The sequence below is a fragment of the Conger conger genome, chromosome 14 (assembly GCF_963514075.1).
Source record: "Conger conger chromosome 14, fConCon1.1, whole genome shotgun sequence".
NCBI classification, from domain to species: domain Eukaryota; kingdom Metazoa; phylum Chordata; class Actinopteri; order Anguilliformes; family Congridae; genus Conger; species Conger conger.
The window spans coordinates 22,903,004-22,927,746 of record NC_083773.1 but is presented as its reverse complement, the minus strand read 5'-3'; the positions used below and the strand labels follow the sequence as shown (position 1 = coordinate 22,927,746).

At 46.4% G+C, this 24,743-nt stretch overlaps 2 protein-coding genes across 7 annotated transcripts; one reads left to right on the top strand and one right to left on the bottom strand.

Annotated features, from left to right (window-relative positions):
• Positions 1-537: 537 nt before the first annotated feature.
• Positions 538-11,791, top strand: usp49 (ubiquitin specific peptidase 49). 6 transcript variants are annotated; one of them, XM_061221045.1, is made up of 8 exons: positions 653-1,033; positions 1,325-1,405; positions 2,706-2,830; positions 3,279-4,772; positions 5,782-5,989; positions 7,787-7,895; positions 9,767-9,972; positions 10,805-11,791. In XM_061221045.1, the coding sequence occupies exons 4-8, from the start codon at positions 3,342-3,344 to the stop codon at positions 10,921-10,923; spliced, it is 2,073 nt and encodes a 690-aa protein (XP_061077029.1). In that variant the 5' UTR covers positions 653-1,033; positions 1,325-1,405; positions 2,706-2,830; positions 3,279-3,341; the 3' UTR covers positions 10,924-11,791. The 6 variants fall into 6 exon arrangements, with proteins under 6 accessions (XP_061077031.1, XP_061077029.1, XP_061077028.1 ...); XM_061221044.1 differs by having other exon boundaries at positions 1,278-1,405; XM_061221047.1 differs by lacking the exons at positions 653-1,033; positions 1,325-1,405 and adding an exon at positions 538-611.
• Positions 11,792-17,415: 5,624 nt separating this feature from the next.
• On the bottom strand, positions 17,416-21,921 carry tmcc2 (transmembrane and coiled-coil domain family 2). Its single transcript, XM_061218728.1, has 4 exons — positions 21,520-21,921; positions 20,429-21,015; positions 19,895-20,030; positions 17,416-18,908 (listed from the first exon to the last, which is right to left on the bottom strand). The coding sequence occupies exons 1-4, from the start codon at positions 21,919-21,921 to the stop codon at positions 18,609-18,611; spliced, it is 1,425 nt and encodes a 474-aa protein (XP_061074712.1). The 3' UTR covers positions 17,416-18,608.
• Between the last annotated feature and the right edge of the window lie 2,822 nt (positions 21,922-24,743).

The window sequence follows — 24,743 nt, the reverse complement described above, 5'->3', positions numbered from 1 at the left end:
AGTCACAAAGAGGTGAAATGAGCTCACCGAGCCAGGACAGCAGTCCTTATAAACTTCACCACTTTCCGATGGCATTTGTGACCACCAGTACAAACCTGCTGGTTGGGCAGAAACTACGGATGTAAAACACCTGTTGGTTGTTTACGACTGCGTTCACATGCAACCCATGGTTATTACTTAAATGTACAGGATTTGTTGCATTTTAGTTTAAATTTTAAAAATGTTTGTAATTCTATTGTTACCGTGTTATCTTTATGTGCATAGTTGTCTGCTGTGCTGCTGGATTATCTGTACTGTAGCCCCACATTTTTCTTGTTCATGTTCTGCTTATCTGCGTTCAGAAGCTCCATATGTTGCCCTCGATAACGTCGTCTGTCAAATTAAATAATGAACGAAGTTGCCGCTAGGTTATAACAACAACAAAAAAATCAGAATTCATCGCAACATATGAACTTCCCTGATTGTCCGCAGAAGATGAGGCAGATTTGTAGGCGGAACACCTTAAAATCGTCATAAAACACACAACCAATGGCAGGCGAGGTATTTGTTCTCCGCCGGGTATGGTCCGTCTCCGGCTTCAGCTTGGCCTGCTGGCCTGCGTACTGAGTTAGGTATGTAATAACAGTTTTGCATTTCCGTGTAGCTAGCATCTTTGCTCCTTATCTGAGGAAATGTTTTACAAAGCCGCTTTCACTTCAAACCCAATCACAGATATAGTTACATCCTATTAAAATGGTTCCCACTTCGTTATCCTGAGACCGTTCAAGAGACAACATCTCTAAATAAATTGCCTTAAGCCCTACCGCTAGAATAATTTCGGTCACCACCGAAATCGGTGCTAATTAAGTGCTCAGAGTTCGTTTATAAGCTCTTCCAATACTCGACGGAATGATCGACACTGCGCGTACCAATGGGAGCCAAAGCTTGCAGGAAGATTGATCACTTTCACTCCAATCACAGCGACCCGGGTTCGGGCTTCGAATAGTTCGGTTGTCTCGGGGTCGGTGACAGCTCGCGCGTGTAGATGATGGCGGTAAATAAAAGCTACACACTATAAAAATAAATAAAACGGCTAATATGTTTCGCAAAAGAAATAGAATGGAGTAATTGTTTCGGTTTGGTCAGCGCATTTTACTGTCATAGCGATGAGCCTATAACCTCTTAAAGTTAAGGGGTTTTTTTCTTTAGGAATCAGTGACTTTAATCTGGGTTGACCTCCTGTTGTTTTGTTCAGAGAATATCATGAAAGTTGATTTTTAAAAATAATATTTTTGTAGTAACGTCGTTGTTTTTTTGGCCATCGCCGGGATACGTTCTGTGCCAGCGTGTTGTCGCCTACTTGAAGTTGACGAGTGAGTGTCGGAGAAGACTTTAGCTACGGTCTGAGAGAGTGGTCTTTGTTCTGGTAAGTAGCTAGCCAGCTAGCTATTGATACTGTCTGCATTGTCTGATAAATAGCTGAACACTTTCATAAGAAAGGACGTGGCTGTCAAATCCCAAATATAGTTTTACTAGCATCGCAAACATCTTTTCATAAGTCGACAGGCCATGTAACGGAAGTCTGTGTTAGAAATGGTTTAGTAGCTAGTGCCAGGTTAGCTGCCTAGCTATCTAGCTAGCTGAGAGAAAAAAACTAGCTAGCTAGTGCAGGCTTGTCCGATTACTATCTTGCTGGCAATCCAGATGGCTACCGGGCTCACGAACGTGCCCACAGTCACCACAGTGATTTAAAAGTTTTTGCCAGATACGTACAAGCAAGCAAACCAGACATCTATGCGTTAGCATGTTAATCAAAACCAATTGGCTTCAATGGCTTATTTAAAATCCGATAACCATTTGCTTAACATTAATAGCTGGCAAGCCACCCCGCTAGCTAGCTTTACTAGCTAAGGTTGTGTGGCTACGTAATGTTAGCAAGCTATCCCTGTTGCTCTTGTCAAGCGTGCTTGTTTGTTAGCTCTAGTTAAATAGCACAGGACTTGGGTAAGAAACTTTGTGCCTTACAATAGCCTCTCTGCTCACTTATTATGAAGACTATGTTCATTTATTTTAACCGTGTACTTAAGGGTATCAGGTAGCTGGTAAGCTAACATGCTACTGTCTAACATTATTTATTCGATCATTTTGTTTGCCAGCTAGACAGTTACTAGCCAAGTTTGCTAGTTGGCTCTAAGCTAACGTTATATAAACAGGTTTATATATAACATAGCCTGTAAACCTAAAGAGCTGTAAGTACATTTATTCTGTCGCTGAAGTGGATCGATAGCTGAATATACAGTATGTGAATATTTTTTTATACTGCTGGTTTGGTTCTTTTTTTTTTTTTTTTTTTTAAGTTGCGCGGCCACTGCAGATTTTGGAATGACCATTGCCTTGAAAGTCGAACGTTAGTTAGTTGATTTGTCGTTATACGGGGGATTGTTTTTTCTTTGGGAGGCAATTTGTAACAACCTTTTAATATTAAACAGCTCATCTTTATTTTACTCATATTTACTTTGAAATGTGAGAAACTTGCATTGATTCAAAGTTCGTGCCTTAAGATGGCCTAGTCCTCGACACGTGATTTCTGGGGTGAATTTGGGACAGGTCATTCTTTTTTTATTTACAACGTCTGGAAGTTTCTCTAGCAAGCTGTACTTATTTTATAACCGCCTTATTCCAACAGCCCACAGTCTTTTCTCTTTGTCTCTCCCTTTGTGCTGCAGCGCAAGCATTTGACTGGAACAGTTGCATGGGTCTGGGTGGCGCAGCAGTGTGTCCAAAAGCGTACTGAGGTTGCGATGTTGACGCTGTTCTCTGGTATAAAAGCGTCCTCAAGGCTGTTTTCACTGTAAGTGCAGCACTTCCTTTGCCGTTCGACTTTCAAATTTGACTTCCTTTACTTTTTGTCTCGATCTCAGTTCATGAATACGTGCTCATATTTTACGGATTTGACATTTAATTTTGGATGACCCCATTCACTGCAAAAGGCCATTCTATCTATTATAGCGCCTCTAATCTTACTTTGGTTGTGGATGGGGTGTGGTACCACTGATATGGCAAAGGGCTTGATCATTGGGTAAAATGCAGCAGCTAATAGTCTGCATTAATTAAGTCAATTAATTTATAGTTCATTTAACAGTCAGTTCATAGTTTTGTAATTTACTGATTACATAAAAGCAACAAAGCATTGAGTAGTGTTATTCTACTTAAGATCATCTGTTGTGTTAGTTCCAAATGCTGTATCTGCTGTTTAAATCTGAATGACACCCCACCCACCCCCCCTCCACCCTCAACAGCACAAGCCTTTGCCCCGCGCCTGGGCACGCGTCGTGATCGAGAGCACATGTGCATGCGGAGAGATGGATCGCTGTAAGCATGTGTTACGCCTGCGGCTGGCGCAGGATCACTCCATCCTCAACCCGCAGAAGTGGCGCTGCGTGGACTGCAGCACCACCGAGTCCGTGTGGGCCTGCCTCAAGTGCTCCCATGTGGCCTGCGGCCGCTACATGGAGGAGCACACCCGCAAGCACTTCCAGGAGTCCCAGCACCCGCTGGCCATGGAGGTGCGCGAGCTGGACGTCTTCTGCTACGCCTGCGGCGACTACGTGCTCAACGACAACGCCGAGGGCGACCTGAAGCTCCTGCGGGGGGCGCTGTCCACCGTGCGCACCCCCGGCCGCCGCTCCATGCGCTCCCTGACCTCCGCGGGCGACTCCCCGCTGCGGGGGCCGGAGGCGGGGAGGGACCGGGGCGGGACGCGGGCCTCCATGCAGACGGCCCTGCTGCACCGCCGCCAGGCCCTGCTGGGGGGCGCTCTGCGCGCCTGGAGGGGCCGGCTGCAGGCCGAGCAGGACCGGCGGGAGCAGGAGGCCAACCGGCAGAAGGAGGAGCTGCGGAGGAGGCGGCAGGAGGTGAAACGGCGCCTCCTGGAGGAGCTGGCCAGCGTGCCGCCCCGGAAGAGCGCCCGGCTGCTGACGCAGCTGCCCCGCCGCACCGCCCTCATCCCGCGCAAGTTCCGGGACCCCCCCGAGCGCGCGCCCCCGCCCTCGCGCCCCGCCCCCGCCCCCCTCCTGTCCCGCAGGCCCCTGGGGAAGGCCGGCAGCCGCAGGACGTTCCGCCGGTACTACTCCTCCCACGCCGTGTCGCGGCGGAAAGTGGCGCCGGGCGTGACGGGGCTGCGTAACCTGGGCAACACCTGCTACATGAACTCCATCCTGCAGGTGCTCAGCCACCTGCAGAAGTTCCGGGAGTGCTTCCTCACGCTGGACCTGTGCGAGACGGAGGAGCTCCTGGCCAAGACCAACCGTGCGCAGGGCGCGGGCGGCGTTTCGGGCAGCGTGCTCCCCCCCGCGGCCGCCCCCGCCCCGGCTCCCGGACGTCTGGAGAGGCTGGGCGGCGGCGGTTTGTCTGCGGGCAGCAAGCAGGGTCCCCCGCCCAGCCTGAGCGCCGCGGAGCTGGTGCAGCCCAAGGAGCCGCGCTCCTCGCCCCGCCAGCAGATGTCGCTGTGCCACGAGCTGCACACGCTCTTCAGGGTCATGTGGTCCGGCCGCTGGTCGCTGGTGTCGCCCTTCGCCATGCTGCACTCCGTGTGGAACCTGATCCCGGCGTTCCGCGGCTACGACCAGCAGGACGCGCAGGAGTTCCTCTGCGAGCTGCTGGACAAGGTGCAGCAGGAGCTGGAGTCTGAGGGCTCCAAGCGCAAGATCGTCATTCCCATTTCCCAGAGGAAGCTCTCCAAGCAGGTGCTGAAGGTCCTCAACACCATATTCCACGGGCAGCTGCTCAGCCAGGTGTGTGCAGTACGGGTGTGTGCATGGTGGAGCGCCTTTATTTACTGGAGTAATTATGTGTGTTAGATTATGTGCTATTTGCGGTTTACAGACTATGGTTGGATACAATCTTTCATTGTAAAAGTCCACTCTAGAGCTCAAATAGTCCTGTGATGCATTTGGTAAATGGTTGGCATTTATATAGCGCCTTTATCCAAAGCCCTGTACAATTGATGCTTCTCATTCACCCATTCATACACACACTCACACACCGACGCCGATTGGCTGCCATGCAAGGCACCGACCAGCATGGGGGTTGTCTTGCTCAGGGACACTTTGACACAGCCCGGGCGGGGGATCGAACCGGCAACCCTCCGACTGCCAGACCACTGCTCTTACTGCCTGAGCCAGGTCGCCCCCCCATTTGTGCGTATTGTTTACAGTATGACTACTGTCAGCGGTGATCTGCATTAATGGATCATGCTGATCATGCTGAATATATCATTATTAATATACTGCAGTAACTGGTTATATCACATTGCATTTGCAACTGAATGCAGTATAAAACTTAAGTTTAAGAAGGCAACTGGACTGTACCTATGAAGTCAACAGAACGCTAACATTTCTAATGCAACTTTTGCCTAAGCCAAATGCTGAGAGACATTCAAAATGATGACAAATATGTCCCTTCAAATGCCAGCTGTTGTGTTGTTCGCTGGGGATTTTAGCTGCTGTAATATCGCCTCTGTGCGTTATGGGTACCTGCATTCGCATTCTCACCATGTATCTAGAAGAGTGGAATGAATGAGAGGGCAGGCACCTCAATCTGCTTCTCCTCTCAGACAGAGCATCTGTCATCTGCCCGCAATCAGGAATGCTATCCAAAGTTAACCTGCAGTGTGTCTCAGAGGGAGGACTGGATGTATGCTTCACCCACGCAGCACGCTGTCATGAACCCTTTCTGTTCTGACCCTTCACACGGGTAAGCTGGCAACATATTCATGGGCAGTGTGTCTCGGTTTCCCTGCAGGTCACTTGTCTGTCCTGTAACTACAAGTCGAACACGGTGGAGCCGTTCTGGGACCTCTCTCTGGAGTTTCCGGAGCGGTACCACAGCATGGATAAAGGGGCTGGCTCACCAGCACACCAGCGCAGCTGCTCCCTTACCGAGATGCTGGCCAAGTTCACCGAGACCGAGGCCCTGGAGGGGAGGATCTACGCGTGCAACCACTGCAACAGTCAGTAATGTTACCTTTCAACCAATAATAACCACTGCTACAGTCAGTAGTGTTACCCCTCAACCAATAATAACCACTGCAACAGTCAGTAGTGTTACCTCTCAACCAATAATAACCACTGCAGCAGTCAGTAGTGTTACCTCTCAACCAATAATAACCACTGCAGCAGTCAGTAGTGTTACCTCTCAACCAATAATAACCACTGCTACAGTCAGTAGTGTTACCCCTCAACCAATAATAACCACTGCAACAGTCAGTAGTGTTACCTCTCAACCAATAATAACCACTGCAGCAGTCAGTAGTGTTACCTCTCAACCAATAATAACCACTGCAGCAGTCAGTAGTGTTACCTCTCAACCAATAATAACCACTGCAGCAGTCAGTACTGTTACCCCTCAACCAATAATAAACACTGCAACAGTCAGTAGTGTTTCCTCTCAACCAATAATAACCACTGCAACAGTCAGTAGTGTTACCTCTCAACCAGTATTAACCACTGCAGCAGTCAGTAGTGTTACCTCTCAACCAATAATAACCACTGCAACAGTCAGTAGTGTTACCTCTCAACCAATAATAACCACTGCAGCAGTCAGTAGTGTTACCTCTCAACCAATAATAACCACTGCAGCAGTCAGTAGTGTTACCTCTCAACCAATAATAACCACTGCAGCAGTCAGTAGTGTTACCTCTCAACCAATAATAACCACTGCAACAGTCAGTAGTGTTACCTCTCAACCAGTAATAACCACTGCAACAGTCAGTAGTGTTACCCCTCAACCAATAATAACCACTGCAACAGTCAGTAGTGTTACCTCTCAACCAATAATAACCACTGCAGCAGTCAGTAGTGTTACCCCTCAACCAATAATAACCACTGCAACAGTCAGTAGTGTTACCTCTCAACCAATAATAACCACTGCAACAGTCAGTAGTGTTACCTCTCAACCAGTAATAACCACTGCAGCAGTCAGTAGTGTTACCTCTCAACCAATAATAACCACTGCAGCAGTCAGTAGTGTTACCTCTCAACCAATAATAACCACTGCAACAGTCAGTAGTGTTACCTCTCAACCAATAATAACCACTGCAGCAGTCAGTAGTGTTACCCCTCAACCAATAATAACCACTGCAACAGTCAGTAGTGTTACCTCTCAACCAATAATAACCACTGCAGCAGTCAGTAGTGTTACCCCTCAACCAATAATAACCACTGCAACAGTCAGTAGTGTTACCTCTCAACCAATAATAACCACTGCAACAGTCAGTAGTGTTACCTCTCAACCAGTAATAACCACTGCAGCAGTCAGTAGTGTTACCTCTCAACCAGTAATAACCATTGCAACAGTCAGTAGTGTTACCTCTCAACCAATAATAACCACTGCAACAGTCAGTAGTGTTACCCCCCCCCAAGGTAAAATAAAATAAATGCCCAAGCCCTAACACCCCTAGGTTAGGTGCTTGGCACTGTAAAGAGTAATAGGGAATGTTCAGCCAAACACTCTCTCCCTGGGAAAAGTTTTGTGCTGTTGAGGGCTTTGTAATGTTTGGGGATAAAAATAAGGAATTCAGTTCAGTATTTTACAGGTCATTTTTTGACCGCATCCTTAAATTCTCATTAGGAAATCAGCGGAGGGTAGCATTTTATTGGGTTTTTATCGGCAAGGGATACAGTCATTTAGCCATAACCAGAGCGCAGTACTTTTGCGTTCAGTACAGCGGGTTGCTGGGGCGACGTTGTAAATGCTTAGATGCAGGAGGTGTGCTTTATCTCCGTGTCTGGTGTGCTGTCGTTCGTAGGGAAAAGACGGAAGACATCCCATAAACCTCTGGTTCTCACAGAGGCCCGAAAGCAGCTGCTCATCTACCGGCTACCTCAGGTCCTGCGGCTGCACCTCAAACGCTTCCGGTCAGTTCCGCCGCTTCAGCCTCGTTAGCACTTAATCTCACGATGACGCTTTCCGCGCACGTCGTGCAGCAGAAAGGGAAGTGTCGCACGACGCCGGTCATTTATACCTCGGTGAAGGCCTGCTGGGAGTGTTCTGTTATCTCCATGGTAACGAGACGTCAGACTCCTGACAGTTTGTTTACATTTGTATACTGTGTGATCGAAATATGATGGTGTCAACGATGTGACAATTCCAGAGGTGTGCGCCTGAGGGGGAAAAAGTGTTCTTTTCTCCGTGAAAATGTGTGGTGTTGTATTCAGTGACAAAGTGTAAATTAGGCTTTACATTAAGCTGTACAGAGCAACGGAATGGTACAGTGGTTAGGGGAGTGGGTATGAAAGCTGAGTACGGTACTTCATCTGAATTGCTTCAGTGAAATATCCGGCTGTATACATGGATTGCATGTAAAACTGTAAAGAGAATCTGTTTAGTGCTGTAATGTAATGCCAGCTATAGCTCTCTGGCTTGCCCTCCATGTGTTACAGTAACCTAGTCTCTGCATACGCATTTTATTAGTATGGCTTCTGTTCAAATAAATATCTGAGACAAAGGGGTCTTGGACAAGTGCCAGTCAGTTGTGCTTGTGATCCAGTTAGAAGGCCAGAGTCTCTGTTTATTGGAGCCTATGAGGTGCCTTTGTGCACAAAAGTAATTAAAAAACCCTAACTGATATTAAAGGGATAGTCTTGTTCGATTGTCATAGTTAGATTGATACCAATTTCATCCCTGTGAGTCCAGGACAAAAAATTGATATCATCAAGCTGTGCTACCTCTATAAATGGCTGCAGACAGAAGCCACAGTAGCTTTGCTAATTAATGATGTAAATGCACCTTCCTCCATCTCCAAAAGCTCAGTGATTTACCCCTGCATCTTGTGTGTTTAACAAGTAAAAGTAAAACCAAAAATCAAGATCTCGGTTGTTTTACAGGCAGCTAAATTCAGAACTGTAATTGACAAATCACCATGTGTGCATCCACTGGGCACAGTGATTAGTAGCTGTGCAGCGCTGCTTGAAGCATGAGTTCAGGGTTGCCAGGTTTTGCGCTACTTTTGGCAGTGGAAACCCCCAACTCCCCCTTGCAGTTCCTTCCCTTTGCAACGCTAACGCTGCTTCTGTCTGCGACCGTTCATAGAGGTAGCATGCGGCACTTAATGTTTCATGTTTTTATACTGGATGCACCGGGTTGAATTTCCATCAATGTTATGGTCTCGCTATGGGTAAGATGGCCAAAATGCTGATTTCACAGAATTTGGACTACCCTTCCAGTCCTGGAGGGCCGCAGTGTCTGCTGGTTTTCGGGTTGTTCCCGGCACCTGTGGTTCATTTAAGTAGTTGATTGGCTAAAGAATCCACTCACCTTGTTATCAAGGCCTTAATTGACTGCTGATTGAAAGGAAACTACAAAAGCCCGCAGACACTGTGGCTGCCTGGGAATTCAGTTTGTCACCCCTGCTTTTAGCTGTCTAAAATGAAGCTACCTTGCTATCTGCTACATTATTACATTATTTTGTGCAAGGTGTTCTTTGGCAGTGTGAGTTTTAGTCCTTCTCACAGGGTTTCAGTTACTCTAGCTGGAATTCTCACGAGGCAACTCAACCATTTTTGCGCAAGAGTGGTAAATTTCCTCACACATTTTTCTAATGACTTGTCCACAGCAGTGCCTTGTTGTTTATACCTGCTGGTACTTCATTCTGTGTGATATTTTGACTCCACGGTACATGTTTGTGTGTAGAGCTGCAGAGAGTGTGAGATCACCGTGCCGTGACCTGTTTTCATCTTGTGCATTGCCCCGTTGTAACCCAGCGTTCCTCTGTGCGGCTGTGTCTCAGGTGGTCCGGGCGGAACCACAGGGAGAAGATCGGGGTCCACGTGGCCTTCGACCAGGTGCTGCACATCCAGCCGTACTGCTGCACGGACTCTCTCTCCTCCCTGCAGCGAGAGGGCTTCACCTACGACCTGTCTGCTGTGGTCATGCACCACGGCAAGGGATTCGGCTCCGGGCACTACACTGCCTACTGCTACAACACCGAGGGCGGTGAGCGTCCGGGGCCCGGGGCCTGGGGGGGAACGGGCTCAGCCAGGGTGCAGCATTACGATTGGCTGGTAGCCCCCTCTTGCAAACACACCTGCATTTCTTTTCCCTTCTACTTTGTTTTGTGTTCCCTTTTGGAATGTGTGGTATGTTCAGTTGCACTGTGACCTCTGCTCTGTGGCGTGCTCACGCAGGAGCACTGCGGCTGAGGGCGGGTGTGTCCTCCTCCAGTGCACTGGCCTAGGAGATGGAGCTATTTCACTGGCCTATGAGATGGAGCTATTTCACTGGCCTATGAGATGGAGCTATTTCACTGGCCTATGAGATGGAGCTATTTCACTGGCCTATGAGATGGAGCTATTTCACTGGCCTGTGAGATGGAGCCATTTCACTGGCCTATGAGATGGAGCTATTTCCCGCTCTGCAGGCCCCACAGTAAACTGAATTTGGTGAATCGCTGGTGACCTGTAGGTGTGTCATGGCCAGCTTGGAAGCCCTCATGCAGCAGTAACCCGAGAAACATTTCCCATCCTGCCCCCTCCCCAGAACAAACATGCACATAATGAGCAATACCAGGCACCATGCCAGCCCTGAGACTCTCGCTCTCTCTTTTAACCAATAACAATGTCTTTACTGGTTCAAGGAAACAATTATCATGTGGTTGGTGGTTCCTATATGTCCATCTGTCTTCCATTAAAAAATACAAATAAAAGTGCATTCCAGCTAGGAGTGTTATTGAGAGAACTCCATAACGGAGAGAGTTATCCTGATGGATTAAGGTGTTGCAGACTGGTGCGGATGAGACCTTATTTAACCCCCTGTGTCGGCCCTGCAGGTTTCTGGGTCCACTGTAACGACTCGGAGCTGAACGTGTGCAGTGTGGAGGAGGTGTGCAGCACTCAGGCCTACATCCTGTTCTATACTCAGAGATCCGCCGAAGCCACCGTGGCCTGACTCCGCCCGCCATCCCCTGCCCGTCCACACGGTGGCGCTGCGCCTCCTCGCTGGCGCTGGGGTCTGCTGCTGCATGCAGATCAGGAAGTCCCCCACCCAGCAGGGGGCAGCGTGAGTGACTGAACAGTGAGTAGTACAGCTTCTCTGCAGGTCTCTCCACCATGAATGGACCCCACTGGCAGTGTCTGCCCCACACGCCTCAGTTTTACAGACATTTTGAGGAACGTGTGAGGTTGGAGAGGGAAGGCACCCAAAGCCAATAGATCTTGGGCTGTGACGGCTTATGAATCATGTGAAAGCCCAGGAATTTGGTCGGTAATTTTAGTGTCTGGGAGATGCCAGTCGCCATGCCTCACTGTCCAAGGTAAAACAGCTCTTGTGTGGGCTGAACAGGGAGACAGTGTGGCCTTTTTTAATTCGGTGGGGGTGGGTGGGGGTTGTCCGGGGGTCACATCACACCGAAGTGGGCATTGGAGCAATATTTTAATGACATCATGACATAATGACGGAAAGGAAATTCAGGAATTATTCTTCAAACTTTTTACTGGATTGTTTTCTACTCTGCTGTTTTTTTTATTGGAGTTCTTATCATTGTCTTGTAGACAAGAGATGTAATATTGCTGTCCTTGATATGGAAATAAAAATGGCTTCATGCACTGTAAATTCCGGAAAGATCCCGTGGCAGTGAATGTCCTGCTTATCTGGGGGAGATGCAGTTTTGCCGCTGTGCTGCATTGAGGTCCAGACAGGCTTGTTTGGTGGCTGGCTGTTGGCTTCTAACCTCTGTCCTGTATTGTAAAAGCACCAGGCGTCAGATTCAGGAGCCAGTGGGGCTGCCTAAAAAAAGGCAATTAAAAAGAAAAAATTGTTTTTTCTCTTGTGATTTTTCTGATTCCACATTTCTTGAACTTTAGGACATTCCAGTACACACAAGCATGTCGGGTGGTCAGGCTTGCCCCTTCATACACGTGTTCTGAGAGAATGCATTTTCAAAATCCGTTTCCATATGTGGAAACTGTATACTTGGGTCGGAGTGTGTTTAATTATGGCCATGCTGTTCCACATTTAAAAACTCTGTTGGTTGACAAACTAAATGTTTAAACTTTAATTTAAAGTAGCTAGTAAAAGTTATGGCTTGCCATTACATGAGGAATTTCTTGGGATAATGAATATGGCAATTCAATATTTTCATTTATTATTAGTAGTATTTTTTTATCAAAACACCATATAATAAATTACAATCGCTGTCTTTTTCTTCCCTGCCGAAGGAATTGTTAATGGTCAAACAGAAATATTTTAGACCTGATAGTTTTGATGTTTTCCGGGACTTGCTACTGTGGAAAGGTAAGTAAGTTACGAGTGTATTGGGTCATTTGGAGATAAGGTGATAAATTGCTATCAAAATAGGAAAGTGTATGTTGGTGGCTATTGGGATTCTGTCATTTTCTTGTCCTCAGTCAAGATTGTAGCTACAATGCTTATGAGATTGCCAAAATCTCTGGTGAAATATCCAAAATATAAAAGGAAAGGACAAAAAAAAATCCAACTCTTTTGAGGTTTTATGGAACTTCTCTTTCTGTTGGATAAGGAAATTTGGATTTGGTATATTTACTCTTGCACAAAATATAACCACCTTTTACCATGGAAGTGAATATAAATTTGTATACTTTTCCCTGTATAATTTTAATACTTTTATAATTTTAGACCTGTGCCAGTCCTCTGTCAGTTGGTGACTTAGCGCTATGGGACAAAATGGCGGTGGATACCCTGCTGGCTGAGGCCCTCCCGTCCGTGGGCAGTGCATCTACAAGGCTTCATCTAAAGGAATGACTGTACTCCTATATGTGTAAAATGGCTGCCGGTTGCTGGAAGTGAAATCAGTTGGCAAGGGTATTCACATACCCTTCTGCCTTCACTAGGGCCCGTACGGCTGATGTATATCCCAGCTGTGTGATTTGTGTTTCAGCCCTGATCTTCAAAGCGTCACGCGGTACGCAGTCTAATCTCAGAAATGATTAGATAAATGGCACAGGTACATGAGTAATTACTCCACAAAGGATGCATTACCCAAAGCTTGCCAACACATGTGAAATATTACTTTGTTAATGGGACTCCTTCCAATGCTGAATTTAATTGCAACTGAAACAGGCTGTGATGAGCTGAGGAAAGCAGAGCGTTCTGGACACGTTCTCCAGTTGTGGTTTTGATTGCAGTCTTTCCTACAGTGAAATATCCGCAAAGAAGCGGTTAACTGCATAAAATAATTACTATGACCATCCAAGTATCCGGCCTTGAACTGAGAGTCTGTGGTTTGAATTTAGGAGGGCAGTGCCCACTGCAGACTGAACGCTCTGAATCTGAAGGTTATTGAAAAATTATGTATTAAGAAATGGTCAAAAGCATCACCCGCCCAATATAGTCACCAGTCTCATAAATCGCTAGAAATATTCTACAAGGGTTCAAGTTTTATCCATGTGATCACTCTAGTACTTGGAACCGTACTTCCCTCTTGGGTTTTCAGCGCACTTGTTCCTGGTTATGATTTTCACTTTATTGTACGTCACTCTGGATAAGAGCCTCTGCTAAATGACTATGATGTTGAAGACTGCTGTCCTCTTAAACTTGTGAAGGGAGGGTGCACAAAGGGAAAAAGGGTACCAGTCTGTTTTTAGAGATAAAATGAGTTGGCACAATTTTAAGTTCACATGCTTGGTAGCTAAATTAGATTAATTGAAATGAGTTTTTACCTCAACCGGATCATTGTTTCACAGGAGGCTTGAGAACAGGGAACAGTGCCCTGGTAGGACTGATTAGAATTAGAACTACTGGTTACAACAGAACCGCTCTGGACATTTGCACTGTTCTCTGCGATCCTGTTAATTACCGCATGAGTAGGGAAAGCGTTTGGCGTCCTGTTTTATCACTGCGAAAGCCCAGGGTCACGATCAGCCCCCCGACAAAGTGAGCACTGATCGTATCTTCGTCCGCACAGAAAATGGCATTTAGAATACATTACTTTCGCCAACCATTTCTGTTTCTTGTCACTGGTAAGGACCTCTTCCCAAGAAAATGTAATGTGGTTTCTTAGCCTTCACTACAAGACATTTCATCCATTCAACTTGCTCGTCAAGGAAGGCATTTGATGCAGAATTAAACGGTAAACTTGTATTTTTCATGACCTTTTATTGTTTGAAAAACTACTGCTTAAAAATGATACTCCGCTAACTTTTTCAAATGTATGGTTTTAACAAAATCGGTGACCCCAAAACTAGACAAAAAAAGATGTTTTAACCAAGCACTTGACAAAAAACAAAATTAGCCACCAGGGGGTGCTCAAGTGTAAGACACCGTAAAAGGCCCTGTTTATTTTCAGGAAATCCCATTTAAAGATGCACATTAACATTCCTATGTTCACTTTGCCTGGTCACACGTGCAATTAAATGAATTCTGTTGAACTAGCTTCTATAGTAAATGTGGAGTTCAACCCTCATCTATCTGCCAAGCCTGTGTGCTTTCGGAGGAGATTCTGTACAACATATGCATCAACTGTTAACATTGGATTTACCTTTATTTTTCCTTCAAATTAATGTAATTTCCACGGAGGGGAAACAAGATTTTGGACCTCAAGCTTAAGGAAAGCATTTAGTTGGATGCTCTAAGCACTCATAAAAGAGATTGTGGTCTTCATATTTATCTAGCTGTTGATTTCTAGCATTTTTTAGAGGACAACCCAGGGTGAATGTTATTGCCTGGTAGTATACAGTGGATAGTAGCTGTTGAGAAACCACCTTTTTCCCCCAGAATAATATGTTTCCCAACTTACACAGACAACCTTTCTGCATTTTCAAAGTGACACAGAATAACACTAGCATTCATAATCTGTCGTATTCACATTCTGTTTCCCTGTCCACCTCCACCAGAGAACACGTACACATTCTTTGACAATTTATTCACTTTACAGTCATATGCAAAGATTTGGGCACCCCTGGTCAAGGAGCCTTTTACAATTAATATCTTGGTGAACAGAAGCCAGCTAGTTAAACATGACGCATTTCTTCATATTTTAAAGCAAGAATACTTTTTATTTACATTTTTTACAGTTTCAAAATACTAAATAATGAAAAAGGCCATGTGCCTGTAACATTTTCAGAAAGGTCTCATGTTCGACTCAAACATTTGCAGTTCAGGTTTGCTTCTGCTCACCAAGATGTTAATTGTAAAAGGCTTTTTGACCAGGGCTGCCCAGATATGCATATGACCATATCCTCAGGAAGATTACCCAACACAGACAATTGCATCTTATTTGAAAGTGATTTGTTTGACAGTGAGAGTCCTTGAGTTCACAAGCTCAGTTTAGTGCACCAACAGTGGAGAAAAATGGGATAAGAAAAAAGCAAAATCATGATGGAACTAGAGAAATGCTATTAAAATGTCATTTGAGAGTACCCATGAAAATACTGTGCTAAAACATGTCCGTTTTGTTACCTTAACCCTCCTATTATGTTAATAGTTTGACTGCTTTTATATTTGGGGTCTAATTAAGCCCAACAATTTAAATAAACCCACAATTATTGTAATATAAATAGTTTGACAATTTGGTTGTTGACTTCTTATTGCTTCAAAAATGACTATCCCTTTATCCATAAATCTGTGAGAAATCTCATTTTAGAGCCTGAAGTACAGTAAGCGAAAGTTCGAAACCTCTAATGGAAAGTGCCACCAGAATCATCCACAATGAAATCTGAGATAAAAATGGTTGTATATTTTACAGGTACAGAACATAGCATGTTCATTGCATGTTTACCATTTTATCCCTCCAAATGAGAAAAATCACGCAGTATCAATATGAAAGGTTTTGAACCCGTTTTTTAAGAGGTGTCAAATATTAAATTGGGTTAAATTGACCCCAAACATAAGAATATTTTCATGAATAAACATATAACCGTCCCATGCTTGTTAATATGCCAAATCTTTTGTGTCCATGGAAACAGATTGAATGCATATATAGTATGCATTTACATACTGGATAGCATCTATCTAGTTAGGTACATAGTGTGCTCTAGGTACCCCTTAGTAGTAGCTAAACACAGAGAATTGTTGGGCTGAATGGCTGTTCTCGTCTCTATTTTCTGTAATGTGTAGCCAAATAACAAATCAGTCAATACTACAAGATAAGTCTCCATGTGGACTTTTCATGGTCCAGTTTGGACTAAATATAATCAAATGTTTCTGTGCCATATATTTACCCCTGCACAAGTGGGATTAAGTTTGCCAGATTTGGCAGTCCTCTTGTTGAATATATAGTAAAGTACTGAGGCCAGCTGTGAGTTGTAACAGAATCCTTCAGAATCTGAATATTACAGGTACAAAAATACCCTTGGTCTGTTTGTTCAGAAGTTATTGCCCTTGGCTCAAGGCTGTTTTTATTGAGCCAAAGCTTGGTTTGGAATTGCAAGGTTGTAAACCCTGGGTATTGGACCCATACATGAACCTAAATCAAATTTATCTTAAGCCAGAGACCTTCATATGAAAATTGGTATTGATGTCCAAAGCCACATACTGGTATCTCTTATTGCCACATTGCGCCAACTTCCATAGTGTGTATTTCTTTGTTTTTTGAATATTTTATGGTAGGTATCTACAGTAATGGAGAAACAGTTGAAAGTCAAGCATCTGTTTCAAGTTATTTGTGTAGGCTCAAGAGTATAAAATCTTTAACAAAACATTACTTCATGTCTTCAACAAGTTGTTATTTGTTATAAAATATGTACTGTTGCAATTCAAACTTACTTTGTCTGCAAAGTTGATAATTATTGCGTTATTTGCATTGCTATATTTTCCTGATGTGTTTTTTAATATTAAATTCAGCCAAGCATTGGTTATTAAGGTAAAGGTAATAGCATGGGTCGTTTGTCATTTGCATTAATAAAAAAATAAAATAAAATAAGAATTAACACAAAACTTAAAAAACTGGTAAAATGCTTCTGAATAAAGGCAAATTCACAGCAGAGCAAGAACAAAAACGGACGATAACCTGTTTAAAGCTCTCTCAGATTCCAGTTGAACACTGCACACTGCAGGTTTTCGCTCTGATGTAATGAACTGTTCCCACTGAATGGAACACTAGGTCCAGGTAAACAAGGTAGACAACTGTATTGTGGATATTGAACTGGATAAGATGTTGAAAGAATCCACTGCAAAAGATCAATGAAATATCACAATCTAAGTGGCATGGAATTTAGAGAATATGGTGCAGCCAAATCGATGAGAAGTGAGGGTGCATTGCTGGTTAATCTATTTAAATATATTATTCTAGTTAATGTTGTCTGAATTCTACACTACACTAACTTTGTAGTAAACAAATACAGTTGTGCCAGACAGAATGATTTTTGTCTCTTTGCAACATGAAAATGTGGTAGTGAATTACTGTCTATTTGTAATAAAAGCTATTTGTTAATATACAACAATGAGATAAGATGATCAACATGCTGATTACTTTTGTTTTTTCCTGTCAAAAAATGGATTCAATTTTAATATTTAAAAAATAATCTTGATGTTTATCTATGGAAAGAAAACAAAAGCAAAACATTTGAGATTTTATATATTTTGATCAAGCATTCAAGCATTCAAGCTTAAACTGTGTCTTTCTCTACAGACAACGGAATATCAGCTTGCCAGCCAAAAAACAGTAAGTGCAGTAGATTTTACTACAGTTTCCCTCTTTATCAAGGTAAATGTACATCTCTTGCGTATGTGTGCATTTTGCTTATTGGTGCAAGTGTGATCCATAGTAACCGAAAGCTGTGGAAACAGTGTGTTCCTTTAAAGTGGAAGCCAAGAACAAAATTCTGAAGACACTGCGCTATGTTTGTGTGTGAGAGAATGCGAGTATGTGAGTCTGAGCGTGTGTGTGTGTGTGTGTGTGTGAGCGTGTGTGTGTTTGCAGGCATAAGTCATCAGATCAGGTGTGAATGTGTTTACAGTCTGCTTAAGAGGTAAACTGAGGTGTTGATCTCAGAATCTGAGAGCTGAATATCCCATTCTAGTGCTACCACCAAATCTGCAGTTTGGCTTTCTTTCTGCATTATAGCTAATAGAATCTGTAATTATATAGTTCATGCTGTCAAAAACCAAAATTGGGGAAAAGAACTTGCTGATTCACTGGAAAAAAAAAAGTAATTACCAAAAAACGTTTTTGTGGCAAGTCCCATCGTTTTACAAGCATGGGCTTTGTTGTTCATGGTGGTGTGTAGAAGTACTGGAGGTTGCCAAGTAAACGGTAAACGGTTGGCATGTATATAGCACATTCATCCAAAGCGCTGTAAAATTGATGTTTCCCGTCCACCCGTTCATACACATTTGGCTGCCATGCAAGGCACCAACCAGCTCGTACCATACAGACAATCGCTGCTCCGTCTCAGTCTCACCATTGATGCCAAATACCCCCTGCACTGGCACTCAAATCCTTTGTGACGTCTTTGTCCCTATGTAGGGGATGGTCACAGACAAAGTTTAAAACAGTTTGTGATGTATATTCTGTTCTGTTGTTCTCTCAAACGTGTTACCGGCCTTCCTAGTAAAAGCCCTATGGATAAAATGGATGATGGCTCTCCAAGTGAGAGGATGTCGCAGGAAGCCTGTGTGTGAGTCTGTGCGGCCCCACAGCGGGGCCCCGTGCCTGTCGCTCAGCCGGGCCCCAGCCAGGGCTCCAGGAGCCGCCAGTGTTTCCACAGGGAGCCCAACAGGACCAGGAGGAGCAGCGTGGCCCCGACCCGGGCCCTGGTCTTCATCAGCGGCGTGATGAAGCTGGCCAGCGTGGAGACGAACACCAGCAGCACGGCCATGAGCGTGAGGATGACGTTGATGAGCTTGCCCAGCAGGGCGCGGGCGGTGGCCTTCTCCACCCCCTCCAGCTGCACCGCCTGCTGCTGCTGCTGCTGCAGCTCCAGCTTACTGACCCGCGTCAGGCAGGACTCCACCGCCTCCTGTGTGCGCACAGCAGCCTGTCAGGCCTCACTGAGGGGCCGCTGGGGTAGGGGCCTCACTGAGGGGCCGCTGGGGTAGGGGCCTCACTGAGGGTCAGGGGCCTGAATCACTGGGGTAGGGGCCTCAGTGAGGGTCCGCTGGGGTAGGGGCCTCACTGAAGGTCAGGGGCTTGAATCACTGGGGTAGGGGCCTCTCTGAGGATCAGGGGCCTGAATCACTGGGGTAGGGGCCTCAGTGAGGGTCCGCTGGGGTAGGGGCCTCTCTGAGGTCCGCTGGGGTAGGGGCCTCTCTGAGGGTCAGGGGCCTGAATCACTGGGGTAGGGGCCTCTCTGAGGATCAGGGGCCTGAATCACTGGGGTAGGGGCCTCAGTCAGGGTCCGCTGGGGTAGGGGCCTCACTGAGGGTCTGCTGGGGTAGGGGCCTCTCTGAGGGTCAGGGGCCTGAATCGCTGGGGTAGGGGCCTCAATGAGGATCAGGGGCCTGAATCGCTGGGGTAGGGGCCTCAATGAGGATCAGGGGCCTGAGTCGCTGGGGTAGGGGCCTCAATGAGGATCGGGGGCCTGAATCAGGGTTTGGGGCTCAAATCGCACATGCACATTGGGGTCAGAAGGGGGGCTCTAATATGCTAATTAAAGACTCATTTTGAGTTGTTTGAAAATGAAAATTGTGTTACAATTTAATTGATGTTATTCATATTTTCATTAATTTTCTTCTACTTTACACGTTACCCTGGAGCATTCAAACTTTTTACCTTTAATCTTGTTAAGGCGGAGTTATTATAATAATAAGAAACCAAATTTTCACACTCAAATTGCATCATAACATCTACAGGTATAATGTATAGCTAAAATACTGGCAGGTGTGCCAAACTTGGATCCTTTGACAAAGGAGAGAAGAGTATCAGGAAAAGTATACCCCCTGTGTTCTGACTGTTGTGGAAACCTCCATAAGCATTAACTCCACCACACAAAACACAGTTTCTCACCTGTATGTCTCGCGCTCTCTCGTATGACTGATAGGCCACCTTTTCCTCCATGCTGGCGAGCTCCTGTTTGAGGTTGGTCATTTCATTCTGGTGCAACTCTGTCAGGTCGTTGAGCTGTTCCTCCAGACGCTCGTACCTGCGCAGAGAAGCCAAGCGTATGCAACCATCACACAAGTGCATAGGTCAGTGAGGAAGCCTGCTGCTGGGAGAATGCCTGCTAACGCAGGCTAACGCTTGCTAACACTGGCTAATGCTGGCTAACGCAGGCTAACGCTTGCTAACACTGGCTAATGCAGGCTAACGCTGGCTAACACTGGCTAATGCAGGCTAACGCTGGCTAATGCTGGCTAACACTGGCTAATGCAGGCTAACGCTGGCTAACACTGGCTAATGCAGGCTAACGCTGGCTAACACTGGCTAATGCAGGCTAACGCTGGCTAATGCAGGCTAATGCTGGCTAACACTGGCTAATGCAGGCTAACGCTGGCTAATGCAGGCTAATGCAGGCAAAGTGTCCCAGGCCCGGTGGCGCACCTGTATCTCTCCTCCTGCAGACACTGGGTCATGTAAGAGTAGTCGCTCTGCAGCTGGGCCTTCATGTCCTCTATGGAGTCCTCCAGGTGGGACTGGCTGCCCTTGATCTCCTGCAGGGCCTCCAAAAGGGGCTCCCAGGAGCTGTGGTGGAGGCCGTCCAGCATGGTGGACTTGGGGCTGCCCATGGCTGGGCCCAGGCCCGAGGCGGCCCCCGCCCCGGAGTTGCTCCCGGCGGGGGACCCCGAGGAGGCGCTGGAGCAGTCGTCCTCGCTGCCGTATTTGGGGCTGGAGACGAGGGTGGCGCTGCCGCTGAGGGCCCGGGGGGTCTCCTCCGGCTGGGGCCCCTCCAGCGTGTCCTTCAGCTGGGCGATGTTGTCGGCGCTGCCGAACTTGTTGCGGATCAGGCTGGCGATCTCGCGCGGCTTGGAGACCACGGCCGTGTGGGACAGGGCGGACACCCCCCCCTTCACCCCCTCCACCACCCCGCCCCCGAACCCGCTGATCCCCGCCCGCATGTTGGCCCCCACGTCCTTCAGCCCCTGCTGCATGTCCCGCAGGACGTCTTTAGGCTGCCGCGCGGGACCGTTCTGCAGAGGGGGGGGGGGGTGGTGGGGGACAATGCGGACCAGGAGCGGGGCGGGGTGGGGCAGAATAGGGTGGGTGGGAGAGATGTAGCTCCATCAGTAAAATAATAAACATGGCTTAGTGTGAATATGCCTTCCCACACCACATCTATTTATTTTAGCTGCATCAAAAGAAATCAATAGATGTGCTCCAGTACTGAAAACAAACGGTCAATTTGTATAGACGTCTGACTGTTACATAATGGATTTTAAAAAGATCTCCTGTTTATTTGAGCCAGGCTGAAAACGTTAACACAAAGAGTGTGAAGAGCCAGTGTGTGGGGTCGAGGGGAGGTGGAGGGGAGGGGAGAGGAGGGGAGGGGAGGTGGAGTGAAGGTGGAGAGGAGGGGAGGGGAGGTGGAGGGGAGGGGAGGTGGAGTGAAGGTGGAGAGGAGGGGAGGTGGAGGGGAGGGGAGGGGAGGTGGAGTGAAGGTGGAGAGGAGGGGAGGGGAGGTGGAGGGGACCCACCTGCTCGATCTCTTTCAGCTTCCTGTGGTAGTGCTCGAGCTTCTTGTGCAGGTGTGCGATGGTCTGAGCTGACTTCTGGTTCTTCTTCTCGAAGACCTGCTTGATGCGGGAGGCCTGCTGCTTGTCGGCGTTGTGCGCCAGCTTCAGGTACTCGGCCACGTTCTCGTCACGCGCCTCCTGCTCCACGCGCACCTGCTCTGTGATCTTCAGGATCTTCTGCTGCAGGTGCTCCACGGCGGCCCGCATGCGCTGGGGGTCGGGGGTCTCGGCCGCCTCGACGCCGATGCTCCCGTCCGAGCCGCCATGGCCCGTCGTCGGGGGCAACCCCAGCGTGGCCGCCTCGCCCTTCTCCGGCTGGTGCGGGGAGGACAGGGAGATGGGGCGTGGCGGGTCAGTGGCCATGGCTGATGGACAGACGTCTGGAGCCCGTCTTCAAACCCCTGGGAGACCCATTAGGTAGAGTTTGGGAAGGCCAGCTCATCCAAACTCTTGTGTGCTGTTGATATTAAAAATTGTATTTATAGATACAGGAAGTGGGTTAGAGCCAGTGCATAAATCAGGCCATTTCAAATTTGACGTCTAAAATTAAAAAGGTGCCAGTTCTGTCCTGTGCAGCACAGCTGATTTTTTTTGTCAAATGCATTGTGGCAATATATTTCTCCTCCAGCAGAAATGTGCACTAGTGTCTTAAGAGTCACAAAAAATGCTGTAATCATTTTTAACCTGTTGTTGAATCTGCTGACTAGCAAAATTGTTGAGATTAAAGGGAGTGCTGGTAGGAATAGCATTTCTGCTTTCAGTTGTGAGGAGGAGATCAGAATCTAACAGACAATTAAACATTTGATCTATTAGTATTGTATTATATGTTACTGATATATGTCCACTTTTCAGATATTTGCTTCAGACACACATTTTAATTGTTCAGCAGTACAGTATAATATTTATATTTCTTCTGCTATTATTGATCATGGAACAATTATTTGAAGTGCAGTTTGGCTGCATGAATGTTTATTTCTCTTCTGAAGTGAAATGCAGTGTCCAGCATAGCTATTTTCCTAGTATTTCCATTATTTTTTTATCAGCCAAAAACAGGTGCTATTTGCACAACTTCAGTCTGAGGTGTGGACTGCTTGGGACTCCTCGTCAGCTTCATTCAGGGACTACAATTCCCAGCTGCACAGTCCAGCAGATTATGTTCTTTATAGGTCCTTTCATAAAATAAATAGTTACAAACAACAAGATTCAGTCCTTTTATAAAATATGTATAATGATAACAAGACAAATGGATACAGTAGGTCAGCATGTCCCCACCAAACAGATGGAAATCAGTAAGCAGATTAATCTGAATTACATTTTACCATCTCTGCAAGAGAAATAAAAATGAAAAGTGTAAATGAAAAGAAATGTATACAATGAAATGTAAAAATATAAAAAAACAATCATCTGTACAGCCCTGTGTTTAATTCTGTACCCTAAATAAGCATGTTAATAAACCATTTGTTCTTCTCATGGCTGTGCTTTCCAGTCATCCAAACAAATCTGTGCTTGCCTGTCATTTCTAACCGAAATTCTTTTCAATTTGAAACATGTCAATTAACCTGACACCTTTTTAAAAATAATAAACACAGCCCTAAAGATTCAGAACACAACTCTAATGAATAACTGTAATCCAAGGAACCGGACACTGAATATGACTGGGTCATTCGGGCTTTGACAAATGTAAACGTTTCGTGTCCGATAAGCCACAGAAATCCCTCCAGGACGCTTGTGCAGGCAGCTCAGGATGGCAGTTAAACCCTCACAGGCGTGTCCTCATTTCTTTCACTGGGCCAACATCAGGTTTTTTCATTGTTGTTCCCTTGCGTGTTTTTTTTTTTGTTTTTTTTATCCGAGCAGAGGTGTGAGGGTACAATATGTACTATGGCCGTAAAGTGCCCAACGCCAGTCTTGGAGGGAAATTGATCGTAATAAACAGCACCGTGGAGACTGATTAACATGTGAATCCATTAGTAAACTAAACATTCCTGTCCACATGCCTGAAGAGCTTTTTCATGAATGTGTTTCCGCCCCCAGCCCCCCCGTCCGATCCACTCCATCAAAACAAAGAGCGTCCAGCATTCGCATTAAGAGACTGCTGAGGGGGAAGTAATGCTCACTGCCATCTCCGCAAGAAAGCAGCAGGAACAACCACTGCGAAGAAAAACGCTGCCACAGAGGTATAAGCATGGACCCATCCTCAAACACATTCGCAGGGGGGAAGAAGGCAGGACAGGAATGGACAAGACAGACAGAGAGAGAGAGAGATGTTGGAGAATGACTGGGGCAGAAGACTGGATGTTGTTGGAATTGAAATAAAAACAGAATCTGAGAGATGGATGACGCACAGACATGGAGGGGGAGACGCAGGCGTTCGGTAGATGGTTCTGGAAACGTTACCATACTGTTTAGTCCTGAACAGCCACGGCCCGAGCAGGTCTGATGGCGGGACGCATTCTTCTCTCCATGTCCCCCACACGAGACCCCCCCCCCCCTCCCCGAAAAACACACCTCTTCTCTCTTCCCCTCCGTCACTCTGTCAGTGCCTCATGTGCCATTGTTTACAGCAAACATGTTCGCGGTGTCTCTGTCTGCTGCTAGCTCGCCCTCCCTCCCTCCCTGTCTTGCTCTTTCTCTCTTTTTCCCTGCCTAGCTTACTCCTGCTCGGTCTCTCTTTCTCTCTCCGCCAGATGGAAAAAAACTGATCTGCTCATCCACATCAGTGCTGTGTCTTGAAGCATGGTGTGGAGGGAGGGGGGTGGGGTGTGGAGGGGAGGGGGGTGAGTTGTGAGGGGGGGGTTGGTGGAGGAGCCGTTTGCGCACGCGTGCAGGTGCTGTGTGACTGTGAGGGGGGGGGGGGGGGGGGCGTGAGGAGGGGAGCAGCAGGGGTTCTACAGCAGGCTCACTCATCCATAAGGTCCTGAAGCACAGAGCAGCCACACAAAAGAGAGAGTGTGTGTGTATGTATCTGCCTGTGTGTGTGTCAGAGAATGAATGCAGGGAAAACAGAACATATCCTCTTGTAGTGCTTGGGGGTTTTATTATGATGACCTAACTCAAGCACACAGACACATTAGATTTCACACTTTGTGCATTCCTAAAAATGACTCCAATGAAATGCTGCCGTTTTTTTTTTTTCAGCGAACCTGTGGGTGTGTTTGTGCAAGCCCTCTCTGCTTCCTCTCCTG

What these genes read in the sequence shown, in the direction of transcription:
- usp49 (XM_061221047.1), top strand. Translation starts at nt 3,342, where the DNA reads ATGGATCGCTGTAAGCATGTGTTACGCCTGCGGCTGGCGCAGGATCAC. An exon ending in ACGGGCAGCTGCTCAGCCAG is followed by an intron (nt 4,773 to 5,781) that starts GTGTGTGCAGTA and finishes GTTTCCCTGCAG; the next exon opens with GTCACTTGTCTGTCCTGTAA. An exon ending in CTGCTACAACACCGAGGGCG is followed by an intron (nt 9,973 to 10,804) that starts GTGAGCGTCCGG and finishes TCGGCCCTGCAG; the next exon opens with GTTTCTGGGTCCACTGTAAC.
- tmcc2 (XM_061218728.1), bottom strand. Translation starts at nt 21,921, where the DNA reads ATGGCCACTGACCCGCCACGCCCCATCTCCCTGTCCTCCCCGCACCAG. An exon ending in AGCTGAAAGAGATCGAGCAG is followed by an intron (nt 21,016 to 21,519) that starts GTGGGTCCCCTC and finishes CCCCCTCTGCAG; the next exon opens with AACGGTCCCGCGCGGCAGCC. An exon ending in CTGCAGGAGGAGAGATACAG is followed by an intron (nt 20,031 to 20,428) that starts GTGCGCCACCGG and finishes TTCTCTGCGCAG; the next exon opens with GTACGAGCGTCTGGAGGAAC.